The 13397-nt window shown below is 51.2% G+C and overlaps 3 protein-coding genes across 3 annotated transcripts; 1 reads left to right on the top strand and 2 right to left on the bottom strand.

The window, feature by feature from the left end:
- Nucleotides 1-498: 498 nt before the first annotated feature.
- On the bottom strand, nucleotides 499-2496 carry P174DRAFT_459083 (DNA-(apurinic or apyrimidinic site) lyase APN1; the record flags this gene model as incomplete). Its single annotated transcript, XM_024829734.1, has 5 exons — nucleotides 499-576; nucleotides 612-1455; nucleotides 1518-1652; nucleotides 1709-1828; nucleotides 2021-2496. 5 exons carry the CDS (start codon nucleotides 2494-2496, stop codon nucleotides 499-501), a joined length of 1653 nt encoding a protein of 550 aa, XP_024684158.1.
- Nucleotides 2497-3089: 593 nt separating this feature from the next.
- P174DRAFT_459082 (putative checkpoint protein kinase (SldA)) lies at nucleotides 3090-6954 on the top strand (the record flags this gene model as incomplete). Its single annotated transcript, XM_024829733.1, has 4 exons — nucleotides 3090-3436; nucleotides 3493-4084; nucleotides 4197-4650; nucleotides 4724-6954. The coding sequence occupies 4 exons, from the start codon at nucleotides 3090-3092 to the stop codon at nucleotides 6952-6954; spliced, it is 3624 nt and encodes a 1207-aa protein (XP_024684157.1).
- A 1536-nt stretch (nucleotides 6955-8490) lies between these two features.
- P174DRAFT_367181 (uncharacterized protein) lies at nucleotides 8491-10503 on the bottom strand (the record flags this gene model as incomplete). Its single annotated transcript, XM_024822155.1, has 1 exon — nucleotides 8491-10503. One exon carries the CDS (start codon nucleotides 10501-10503, stop codon nucleotides 8491-8493), a length of 2013 nt encoding a protein of 670 aa, XP_024684156.1.
- Between the last annotated feature and the right edge of the window lie 2894 nt (nucleotides 10504-13397).

Here is a 13397-nt window from a genome sequence, read left to right as displayed (position 1 = left end):
GTATCCTGCAAATCTTCCCATCCTGTCAGTCTGGAACTAGCGGGACGGGAAAAGGGCGGTGCTTGGATGGTCACCCTGGGTATCGTTATTGATATACACGGTGGACATCAGTGGATTTCTGTCATCGAAACTCGTGGGGAGGTATAGATGATCGAGCTGCGAATAGCTCGTGCACATAGTTGCAATTGACGTCCCGGGTTGACGGGATGTTTCCGTTTTCGTTTTCGAGTGATACCAATGATTACTTTGACAATGCTGTCTATATATCCTCCGAGTTGGCCTATTGGTCTTGGTTCCTTAGTTAGTTTGAAATCTCGCATGACAATACCCATGTTGCAACGTGATATTGTTTGATACCTCGCTCTATCAGAGTTGAAGTAATGGCAAGCATAATTTCCAGCCATCAATTTTCTTAGATAGCATCATGCGTAGTGTCATCCGTTCGAAATCATTTAAGAGTCACGTAGTACATAAGAGCCGCAGTCAAATTGCGGCTAATCAATGGCTCTGACATCCTTCATCCTCACTCTCTAACTCATTCTCGCTCTCGCTCTCAGCCTCCTTTTTAGCCCCTTCCTCTTCTTCCCCGAGGTCTGCATCATCTCCATCACCGTCTTCTGGCCCTTCCCCGCGCCCGCAGCTTTATTCTTCTTCTTCTCTTCGGCCGCCAGTTTCCGCTCATACTGCTCCTGGTGTTTCGCGCGGAATTCGCGGCCCTCCTCGGCGAGCTGGGCCTCGAGGGCCTTGAACTCGGGGCTTTCGGGGTCCATGCCGATGAGGGACTCGAGGAGGGCGATTTCGCGGGCCCAGACGGATGGGTCCGGAACGAGAGCCTTCGCGCCGGCGGGTTTGGACTTGGTCCGCTTGGGGGTCTTTTTCTTGCTGTTTTGCTCGGGTTCAACTTCGGAGTCAGCGGCCGGGTCGGCCTCGGCGTCACTTGCTTCGTCCTTGATGTTTGCGGCGGCGGTTGGGTTGGCGGGGCGGTCGATGGGCGTCTCGAGGATCATGGGAAGGCCTTCGAGGCGCGGGTCGTTCATGATGTTGTGGAAGGCGCGAAGACCCAAAAAGCCTGTGCCGATGTTGGCGTGGAGGTCGCGCTTGCTGCCGCGCGGGGCTTTGGAGTCGTTGAGGTGCAGGGCGCGGAGATGCTGCAGGCCGATTTGGTCTTCGAATTCCTTCATGAAGGACTGGTAGCCTGCTGGCGAGGAGAGGTCGTATCCTGCTGCGAAGCTGTGGCAGGTGTCGATGCAGATGCCGATGCGGGGGTGGTGCTCGCGCGGGATTAGGGCGAGGAGATCCCGGAACTCGGGGAGGTAGCCGCCGATTGTGGTGCCGTGGCCGCACATCGTCTCGAGGACGGGGACGACGGTTGAGGTGGCTTCGAGGGCGTTGGTCAGGGCCTTGGCGAGCCTTGAGAGGGCCTCCGAGAGGCTGCTTTGGTTGGCGCTTCCGGGGCTATGGGATGGATGGTTAGTGAATGACCGGAGTGGTACTGGTAGTGATGATCTGAGCCTCACTGGAAGTTGTAGAGAGTGATTCCAAGCGCTTCGCAGCGGCGGAGATCGTCTACGAACGAATCGTATGCCTGCTTGGCCTTGGTCTTGTCCTCTTGTGCTAGGTTGACGAGATATGAGCCATGGGGGAGTATGTGCCTGTGCCTGGTCAGTATTGTCAGGTCAATAAAGTCACGGTGACTCTGTGTACTTACTTTGCGCCGTCATACTTGTGTTCCAGACACATCTGACGGAACTGATCTCGATGATCATCTTGCAGGGGAGGGTTTTCCCACTTCCTCTGCGATTTTAGGAAGAGGGCGAATGAGTTACCACTAGAGGTCACATCAGCCAACATTCATACTCAATCGGCCAGGATCTTCTTATAGTACCCGATGTGCATGCTGTTATGCACGGCATTGAAAACTCCTAACGTCATGAACATGATTAGCTCTGCCAGGGAAATGCCTATCGAGTAACAGATGAGGATCCAACCTTTTGCGGCACTGACATGGGCCCCTACGCACATGCGCACACCTTGAGTTCTGGCTCTCAGAGGAGGCATCTCGAGCTCCTTTTCCCGCTTGGTCTTCCTCTTTCTCGAGATCTTTCCCGTCACTGTAGTGGTCTGATCTGCGTTGTCTGGCTCTGCCTGACTCCCTTTTTCCAGCTTCGTATTAACGGTTATCTCGATGTCCTCCTCGACTTCTTCCTTTACCGAAACTCTAGGCTGTGATTTCCTCTTTTGTGGAGACACTCCCGGCTTCTTTTGCCTCAAATCGACAGCAGATGGGCCGTCGATGATTTCGGACTGGCCTGGGACTGGCGAAGCATTTAATGCCTCGGTCGACTTGAACCGCTTGGATCGCCTCAGCGGTGAGCTCTGCTCTTGCAGCTCGTCAATGTCTCTCTTTTTGTTCTTCGTTGGGTCGCTTCTTCTCGGGCTCAGCGGGGAGGATTCGGAGACGGCGCCGGACGTCACATTGCGGGATCGTGGTGGCATCGAGTCTGGAGGACCATATAGTATGTTACAGAAACGAAGAAGGCGCAACAATAAGAATACCCCAGTTGAAGGTGTCGAGTTGAGTTGGCTCAGTTTTGATGCTTCAATGTTCGCGGAGGCGGAGAATCGTAGTTAGACGCGTGGTACTGCGACGTGACATCCGAGTGTCACTGCACACTCAATTTACCAATATTTCTTAATTATTTTATAGACTATCATATGTCTCCAAAAGCACAAACGTCTATACGTCCTTCATTATTTCATGTGAGACTTCGTCTAGTAAATTTGCAGCTTCCAACAGGCGAGGCCGTCCTTCGAATATTACCAAGTAGAGGATAGCGTACACGTGACCAGTAGCCAGGGCAACCGAAAGGGGCTGTTTATCGATAAACGGAAACTTGCGTAGCTATCGACCTCAACTTTTTCTCTCGACCTTGTCCAACAATCCTTCGACTCACGACTTTTCCGACTTCCTCAATCGGCAATCTGACGCACTCGAATTGGGATTGACGATTTGTGCCCTTGACGAATATTTTCACGACTCACGCCAGAACAGTCCCTTGGGACCGCACGCTTGTTTATCTGTCGCCGCCATGGCGGCCTCCGAGGATCTCATCAATTTTGATATCATCGAGAATCAGAAGGAGAACATTCAATCATTACCAGGAGGACGCTCAGCCAAGGAGCTTGCTCGCATCTTTTCACCCAGAGACCCTAGTGATAAACTCGCGGCTCCATCACCCAACGAAACAAGGACACTGAATGATGCCATTCGACAGGAGTACGAGGCAGAACTGCAGGCTATTGACGACTCAGACGACCCGCTTGATATTTATGACCGCTACGTGAAATGGGCACTGAACGCATACCCCTCTGCACAAGCAACCGCCGAGTCCGGTCTTCTTCCTCTACTTGAACGCGCCGTCAGGGCATTCCTCTCGTCAGCCCACTACAAGAATGACCCCGCTATCTGCGGCTATGGCTTCACTACATTAGGCTCTTTTCAGACTCTCCGCGCGAGACTTTTGCATTTTTAGCACGTCACCATATCGGTGAAGGGCTCGCGCTTTTTTATGAAGAGTTCGCCGCTTGGCTCGAAGGCGCTGGACGTTGGACGCAAGCCGAAGAAGTGTATAGACTGGGGGTTGACCGTGAAGCTCGACCAACTGAACGATTGATCCGCAAATACAGCGAGTTTCAGAAGCGCTACGAGCAGCGCACACAGGATAATGGACCATCATCACCCGCTTTACCAGCGGTGCGACCCGCACTGGCTGCGAAGGTCGATCCGTTTTCTCTGTCTGCACCCCCGGCTGCTGATCCGCAAACTCAACGCCCCGCTCCTGCCGCTGCTGCGGCTGCCCCGCGGACGAAGACCGGGAAGCCGAAGATGGCTATCTTTTCGGACGCCGACTCAGCAGCAAGCCAGCCCGCTGTATCAGGACAGACCAAGGGATGGGACAGCATTGGGTCGATGCACGAGAGACGTAAGGAAAACAGCGTGGAGGCGAAGCCGTGGGCTGGGGAGACATTGAAGGCAGGAAAGAAGGCTGCTCCGAAGGAGAAGATGCCGATCTTCAGGGATGAGGTGAGTTCATGTTTACTGTTCTGTCACCCTTTCTTGAAATTCCATATATTTACGATCACAGGACTAATTGGTGGCATGTACCGAATCTCGGTTTACGTTTTCATGTATTCAGTCAAATCCAAATCTATCTGTCGCAGAAACGATGCAAGCAAAACAAGTTCCAGATCATCATGTAAGGGAAGCGGTAAATCCTCGAACCGGACGACGAGAGCGCGTTTTCGTCAATCTTGAGGCAGTATATCCTGATTATAGGGATCCAACCAAAGAGATCAGCTTTGAAGAACTACGGGCTATGCGCCGTGGGTGGATGGATAAAGTCTGGCGCTCGCAGAAAGCACCTTTCAAAGAGATATCTGGCAATGTCGCTGGTTCAGAGCCTCCGGCGGGAAATGTGATTGAGCAAAGTCTGGATCAGGGATTGTCAGAGCAATTTAGTCAAAAATTGAACGTGAAAGATACAGGCTCACAAGGGACGCAGCGGGCGATTGAAGATGGATTGAATGAGAGCAAAGCTGGCAAAGCACGGAAAATAAAACTACGAGAAGTCAAAGGCGAGACACAAACAAGTAAGTAGTATCTCCTACTGGGTTCTCGTCCCTCAATTATGAATTCCTCACTAACTGTTGACAAACTCTCCAGTCAAAATGAAGTTCGACTCTCCGACAGGAGGCAAGATTCGGCGCAAGAGCACGGCTGAGCCGACAATGACAATCCATACTCGCGCTGCAACCGACGAGATCTACAGCATCTTCAATCAGCCACTCAAAGCAGAGACAGAGAATGTAGCGGATAGTAGTGACTTTGAGGATGACGACTACACGAGTGCTGGTGAGAGCACATGTACTGGTCGCATCTCCGTCACCTCCAGTGACTTCTGCGACGACGAGACAACTACCTTCCACAGATCTGATGGTGAAGCCGAGGAGGAGGACTTTGAAGACCAGACGCAGGCCGAGAGTGTTGTTGACGGTGAATGGACTCAGTTCTCCACTAAAGAGGACCCAACGCATTCACTGGGAGTGGATCCCGTCTCACCCCATGAGAACACATTGGACGCTGAAGAGACAAGCAGGAGAGAAAGGTTTGTGCCTGAGATGCCAGAGGACTATAATCCACCTTATGGTCCGTATCGAGATCCTGCAGTAGTCGCGCAAAATCGTCTACCTTTTATGACACCGATCGTGGAGCAAACTGAGCACTCTCTCCCTTCCATGACAGCAGCTCGAAACACACTGTACAACACCAAAACGCCATCCAAACCGCAGATGGGAAACCTCTTTACCACTCCGCTGATTGGTGCAACACCGCAGCAAACTGAGAATCTCACTGTGTTCTCTGAGGATGTCGCGATGAGTCCAACAGTGAAGAAAGCTCGCTCCGGCCTTAAGATACTATCGCCCTTGAAGGAACAACAACAGCATCGGGTTATTATCGACGATGCCCAGTGTAATCCCACAGACAAGAACATTCGCAACACCATTCTTCAGGCCGTGGATCCGCCGCTCGCATCCTACCCTGGGTACCATGGTCACCTTGAAGTAGAAAGCCACTATGCGCCTGCGATCCAGAAGTTTATCAAAACACATGTGAAGCGTCCTCGAAGCGGTGACGAAGCGTCCTTCGATGTGCCAATTCTCGAACTACCCGGAGCACAGAGATGTTATATCATCAGGCGAGAACTTGGAGCCGGAGCCTATGCGCCGGTGTACCTTGCGGAAAGTGTCGAGAGCCTCGAGGACTGCCCGTCCTCCGATTCGGAAGTCGAACCCGCAGACGATGACAGTCGAGATTCCCAATCTACGAACGGAAGAAAAACGATAACCCGCAGTAACTCCCGTTATGGCTTCGAAGCGATCAAACTGGAAGTCGGGCCTCCAAACGCATGGGAATTTTACATGATTCGGGTCGCTCACGAACGCTTAAGCCAATTACCAGAGCTATCCCGTGCGACTGACAGTATCATCCGCGCCCACGAGCTTCACGTGTACAGAGGGGAAAGCATTCTCGTGGAAGATTACCGCGGACAGGGAACACTCTTGGATCTGGTTAATCATATGCGCAACGAGTCAATCAAGGCCAATGGCACTGGAGAAGGCGGTCTGGACGAGGCTCTTGCCATGTTCTTCACTGTGGAGCTATTCCGGACCGTTGAGGCCCTTCATTCGTGCGGCATCCTGCACGGTGATATCAAAGCTGACAACTGTCTCATTCGCTTCGACGACAAGGCCACTGCGACCTCTCTGATCCACTTGGAAGAAGAGATCACCGACCCGCGCGAGATCTACTACTCACCTCGCGGTCTGTGCGGCTGGCGCAACAAGGGCCTGTCGCTCATCGATTTCGGCCGCGGTATAGACATGCGAGCATTCCGGCCTTCTGTACAGTTCATTGCCGACTGGGAGACCGGCGAACACGAATGCAACGAGATCCGCGAGATGCGACCCTGGACGCACCAGATCGATCTGTACGGCCTCGCGGGAACGGTGCACGTCATGCTTTTCGGGAAATACATCGAGTCGACTCCGGTCCGGAAAAGCGAAGGCGGCTCGGCGTCCGTGCGGACGTACCGCATCCGCGAGTCACTGAAACGGTACTGGGACCGGGAGATCTGGACCGACGTTTTCGACCTGTTACTCAACCCATATACCGAGCGCTGGACGCGCATGGAACTCGACGCCGTGGGCCCGGATGGGGATCTCCCCAACGCTGAGAACCAGCCAATCCTCCCTGTCACTCATTCCATGCGCTATGTGCGGGAGAAGATGGAAGCCTGGCTGCTCGCAAACGCCGAGAAGAAAGGTCTTGGTCTGCAAATTCGGAAGCTGGAGGCTGTTTTCGCCGAGAAAAAGAAGAGATTGGAACGGAGCTAGCTGCCTTGTCGTTTGCTTGACTTGATTTGATACATCCTATTCTAATGATGGTTACGATCCCGCATCTTATACCCTGTTGCCTTTCTTTGCCTTTTGTTTCTCCTCTCCGGCAGCGTTGGCGTTGGATTTCAGACTCGGTTAATTCCTGATCATACTTTACTTTACCTTACCTATTTCTTTTGCAAATGGATTGTTCATAGCGAGGCCTACGCTTATGCAAATCTTCCGAGTAGAAAGTAAATGGATGGCTTGATTAAATTGCAGACATTGGCACTCGCTGACGAAGTCTGAGGTCTGAATCTAATGCAAGCAATAAGGTTAGGCTACGACTGAGCACTACCAGTCAAATGAAAATAATCATTCCTAATCTGATGGAAGATCAAAAAAAGAATCGAAGATGAAAATAGCTTAAAATAAAAATGCATAGATGCATATGCGTAAAATAGCTAGGCAGCAACGAAGCCACGAAGCTAAGTAAGCCAACTGAATGAATCGAATGAGATCAAGTGCGTTGAAACGCTGCAACGACAGAACAGGAACGAACACGCTTGCTTGCTTGCTGTGCTTGCTTGAATTGAATCGTGTCATCTATGAGGTGCGGTGGGTCGTTTCAGTCAATAAGTCCATTCCGGGTCGTCCGTATCATTTCATCAAGCATGTCTGTGTCTGAGATGAGAGGGTAGGTATGTGAAGAAGAAAAGTCGGGTCATTTGGCCCATAAAATTGAAGATTGGTGGCATGATCGAGACGAATGTCTTGCGTGTTTTATGATGTGGAATCGGTGAAAATAGAGAAAAGCGAAGAAAGGAAAGTTAAAGAAAGTGGAGGGCCGTTTTTCGCCGGTTGATCTTTTTTTTGGTGAGATTTTGTGGTCTTTTTGATCGAATTCAAGGAGTGTCGAAGAGTTGGTAGAGAGTAGGAAATGAAATTTGTGCAATGAATGTCGTGCTTGACGTAAAGGGCCATGGCATCTTCAGAGGTTTGTCCAGTCTATCAGGAGCATAGTGGCATGTCGCGTCCTACCTATGCTGAATTCGATCCAAAGCGGCTACCTCGGTCATGCAGGGAGTAACGAAGATAATCAACGAATCAGAGATATCGAAAAATGGAAAAGACAATCCTGCTGTGTTCGGAATGTCGGTAGTAGAAAGCCAAGGCAATGTCACTCTGACTTCAAAATCATCGTACAGAGGTTCGCAATATGACATGTTGTCCGACCTGCGTAAATCCAATGCGGATGCCATGTTTGTTTCTTTTTGGGTGTGTGCGTTTTTTCATTGTTTTTTTCTCGTCAAAAGGAGTTTTCGATTTTATCGTCTCGTTTCTATCACAATGGAAAACCAGACTCGAATTGGTTTATAATCATTTTGTCGTCAACATCGTCAGTACCGTTTCTGTCGTTATACTCCTGATCACTGTTTGTCAGGGCCAAAGTCGTCCAGGTCATTAGTACATTGGGATCGAATTCCAGGTCGATACCAGGATGAAAGGTGATCGCGGTGCCGACACTGCCATCAGTGACTCGTCAAAAGATGGTCAGCATTGTCGCCTCGAGTAAGACATATTCAAGATCTGTCTGCGGATTCTTTCCGCATCGGATATGCCCTTCTCAGTCGGGTCATATGGTAGTGCACCGGTCATGTTCTGTTGGTCCTTGGGCGGAGCACCTCGGTTGACGGGTCTGACTTGGGGCAAGAGTCCGCTTGCAAAAGGGTCAGACAAAGAGGGGACGTGTCTGATTCTGCGTCCCTCGTGGCGTTTCGATGCATCCACCTTGAAAGGAGAGCCGAGGCGCTTGAGGTTCTCCCCGCTCAAGTTCAAGAGCGGGTTGGGCAGCGCTTTCTCAACAGGTGTAGTTTCCTCGTTTCGGGACGCAGAAGAGGGTGGAGAGAAGAGCTGGTCCAGGTTTTGAGGAGTGATGGAGCTTGTTGTTGCTCCACGACTTCGGATCCGCAGGCGACGATTACCAACGTCACTCAACTTGCCGTCCCGCATCAGAGTCTCCAGATGGTCCTGGGTCTCGTGATCCGACGACACTTCAGTGGGCCTTGGCACAGAATATACGATGTTGCTGTCGTCGGTAGCTGGTAAGACTTCGCGTGGAGGAGAGCACAACCGGGACCCGGTCACGTGTATTGTCTCTCGCCTGGTCCTAGGTGTATGCCTGGAAGTTCTCTTTCTTGAATTGGTCGGGCCCCAGGTGTGGTATGTAAATGGAGAGCCAAGGCGCGGGATAGATCCCGGATGTTCTGCATCGAGCTGTGTTGTTTTCGCAAGCGGTCTTGCGCAGCTGGCCTGTGGCGCGCAAGGCACGGCCTGACTCGGCGGCCAGTCGTATGCTGTATTTTGCGGAGAATGTTCCTCGACTGCAAGCTGCGAAAGAGGTCCAGGCACAGAGCTAGAAACCAGGGAAACACCCAGATCACGAGTGGCATAAGTAGTTGAGCTGTTGCCAGGGCTGTCTAGAGGGTGCTCCTCGTGCGAAGGCCGCGAGAACAGATCCAGGAACGGAGTCGGGCTGCGGGACTGCATGAGCCTCTGGTAATGAGGCGCGATTGAGAATTTGCGCTTGCAAAGAAGCTTAAGACGACGCCTAGTCGAGGCCTCAGTTTTCGGCCAGGCAGTCTTTGGAGATTCTGTCCGTGGTGTGGGTGTCGTTTCGCCGCTCTGTGGTTGTTGCGGTTGGTGCACGGAGGATGTGAAAGGTCGTGCAAGCCTGTATCGCTTCCTTTCCCACGATCTCTTGGCCTCTCTAGCGACCCGGTGCGTGACACCAAGCGGGGGAATACTACCAGGTGTCATTTTGAAAGGGGTGATGGTCGGATCTTGTATGTATAGCTGATAAGTATTCCAAAGGTGGTTGTCCATATCCGGAGTCCACCGTTCTTTCTTGGGAAAGCCGCGATTCGTTCTCTTGTGGTCCGCCGTAGCCACGGATGGCTTTTCCGCCATCTGCTTCGGCGGAATCTCGAGGTAGAAAAAGGGATCATAACTGTCACTTTCTGCGCTGGTGCAACTTCCACCCACGGAACGCCGCGAGGCCAAAGTTTCACATGAGGAAATTGAGGAGTCAGATGCCTGGGAACAGGCAGACCCAGGGCGCTGCAGCGACTGCCCAATAGCTTGAGAGTCCCACGAAGGCCATCCGTCGGTGGGTTCAGACGGACTGCCGCGGATCTGGGCTGGGGGTGTCTTCAGGGCCATTCGGTCGCGAGGAGGCGCCAGAAAGCGATCATCTTTGGCAATGGATCCAGGGTATGACTGAGCTAAAGAAGCGTCATGCGACGGAGGTAACTCAATAGAAGGCAGTGGGATGTCCGACGGGTTGGCGGTAAGCGTGGTGCGATCGTACTCTGCCTGCGCGAAGAGGTCGGTCCCCGAACGAATGCGCGATCTTCGTAAGCGGCAACTCGAATGGCGAGGAGGTGGAGGTGGTCCGTCCACATGGATTGATGCACGTTCAGGCGTCCGAGGCTCTTCGGTGCCTGCGGAATAGAAGGTGAAGTTCTTCGGCAAGGTGCGCGACAGCCCATGCTGTCGGTAGGCCATGGTGTGGTTGTCGGGTCGCTTTGCAGTACGGCCAATAGAATAGAACAACGATTGTCGTTTGTATTCTCTTTTAGTTCTGATCGGTACCCCTAAGCGAATATCATTGCGCTCGCGCGAATGTGTTATCAAGTAAGTCTTTTTGTGTCGGACCGCAGGCGCGAGCTTCGGATTCGTCGCAGGCTGCTTCTCACTCTCAACTGCTGCGCGATACTATTCCGAGGAAGAGTAAATTTAGCAGAAGCGCAAATACAATCACAGTCAAATGTGGGATCTGTTTCGATCAATTGTTGAACGTGTTCGGTCAACAGCGGGTGGTCCAGGAGGGTTTCGTAAGTCGTTAGGCAAAGTAACAGAACAAAAAAAGGAGATGAAGCTCGTCAAGGTGTGAGTGGTCGGAGTAAGAAAAAGCGATGGAATTTGTGTGCAAGGGTCAAGCTGATGCGATAATGCGCACGAGAAGTTGGTTGCGACTCAAGCTCGTTGCAGTAGCAGCTGTGGCAGCGATGGCGGTAGTAGTAGTATCACATCGAACGGTTCCCGCGGTCCATTGGGCATTTGGCAGGTAATGGAGAGCGAAGTCGTAATTTACACCCGAAAGGGGACACACAAAAACGCCAGACCAACACAAAAGAAAAGCAAGGAAAAGGAAAAGTACGAAGAGACGGGATTGATGCGAGCAATGTGCTCGCAGGTAGAAACAACAGTAGGGGGTGCAGGAAGGAAAAGTGAGGGAGAGAATCGGAGAGAGAAGAGTAGTAGTAGGAGTAGGAACTGTAGGTGTAGGAGCGGGCTGGTAAGCGGTAATAATACCAAACGGCGCAGTACCTGAGGTACCCCTAAGGCACCGCAGTACAAAGTAGAGAGTACTAACAGCAGTGCCTAAGGTATGTACCTAAGCTAGCTTAGGGGAAAAGCAAGCGACGCCTCAGGCTGACAGTGGTTAGGTGCAGTCCAGGGCCGGAGCAGTAGTGGTTCCACTCCTGCAAAATCAGTCAATCAATCACTCGGGATACCCTTAAAAAATAATGGACACGTCAAGGATAATGCTCCTAAACGATGAATTGATGATCTTGAAGATCAGGGAGAAAGACGTTCTAACTTCTGATGTTGTTCTGATGTTCTATCTATCTACGTGGTGTCAGGTATGCGGGCCCATAACATGATCCTCAGACATCAACAGCATCATCCTGCCTTCTCTGGAATGCTGGGAATCGTCTCGTGATTCCTGTATTGCAATTGATGTCTCAACTTCATGTTCATATGATTTCTATTTATCGTATCTCCTTGATTCTGTCTTGCAAACGTGGTATCTCCTGACTCTTCTACTCCAGAAGACTGACTTGTACTATCCATAGTTCTCCATAGTTCTACCGGAATGGAGACATTTAAAATCAATCATTGGACTGTCTCATATCCGAAAGATCAGTCGGTCAGCATTTCAGAACCGCCTCACCACACCCGACGATGCTCTATGGACAGTCAGAGGCCCGAAAATCTGAGAAATCCCCCCTGCTCGACAAATGGCAGTCGTCCTGATGGAGTAGTTTCTCCCACTAAGCCAGTCGAATTGCTCCTAAGTTTGCTAATTCTAGGCTTGGTCCTCCTGTGACTTCTGGACCCCGCGAAGACTGCAATCACTATTTGCTAATTCATTTACTGCTTTAACTGCAAGGGTGCGACTATTAATATTAGGATGCACACGGGATGCGGGTGAATCATCAACGTCTTTCCACCATTTTGACCTGGAAAGCCGACTGAAAACATGGATCGGTACACCAACTCAAATGACGGCCTTAACTCTTGTACAGAACGGTATCCAATGGAGCGGACTAGAGAGGTATCCTAGCCCAGATCACTAATGAGGCGGAAATTCGGTGGCTGGGAGAGACCTCCCGGCTCATACCGCCAGGCCCAAATCCCAAGAAAAAGACAGTCTCAACCTTCCCGATTCAAGCCCTTCTAGCGCTGGGTTCGTTTCAAACTTTCAGAAGATTCAAAAGTCAGACTCCAGTCTCCTGCAGAAGCGGTTTCTCCACGCCCAGACGGACGAACCACGACGTGAACACGGGCTGAACGTGCATTAGTCACTATCTACCAGACTCCCACGTACTCGCAGCGACAGAGACAGAAACGCGACTAACCGCCTCACAAGCTAGGTAGCAACCACTACTCCGTTCTCCTTTTCCCCCGCAGTGATTAGTATCTTTGGTAAGGAGTATACGATGGTCAACTGAAGTCAAAATAAACTACCACAAAGAGCAGAAGCTCCATTGAGCGGACAATCAACAAAGAATTGCAGTAGTCTTTGTTCATTTGTATCTGTGGAATAGAGACTGTCACTATCACTCGCTTATCGGATGGCTCAGACCAACGCGTCAAGGAGGGGTAAAGAACGCGTCTGGACGCGTCTACTACGCGTATCTCCGCGCGTGGTAAATTACCGTATCATGCACGTCGCAGCGGGTCGACGGCGTAGTAAAAAAGGAACAGAGCAAACATACCTACCTTATCAATCTGGAGCATTTGCTACTGCACTACCGAGAAGTGGTCTGTCTCTGTCTTTTTGTTCCTGGTTATGGTTTGTGGAGCAAGAGACAGACTACAAAGGTTCCATTCTATATCTGGAAACAACCTAAAGAATATTAATAGGCAATACGGATACCTAACTCTGAATCACGGGCCAGCCAGAGCTCCGGAGTAGAGCTAGAGCTAAGCTAGATCCTGAACCTGATTTCTTTGTTCCCTCCTTGGCTTATATTAAAGATCTCGGGACTCGGTAAGACCAAGCTCCTGATCTACTGAGATCCGTTCCTTACTCTGTATATTTCCATGGAACGGACTGCGCGGGACAAACCTAGACTTTCAACTACGGCTACGCATCAGGGTCCATGACT

Source organism: Aspergillus novofumigatus (assembly GCF_002847465.1).
Source record: "Aspergillus novofumigatus IBT 16806 chromosome Unknown P174scaffold_3, whole genome shotgun sequence".
Taxonomy (NCBI): domain Eukaryota; kingdom Fungi; phylum Ascomycota; class Eurotiomycetes; order Eurotiales; family Aspergillaceae; genus Aspergillus; species Aspergillus novofumigatus.
The sequence above is the reverse complement of the archived record's forward strand: the minus strand, read 5'-3'. Positions and strand labels throughout refer to the sequence as shown.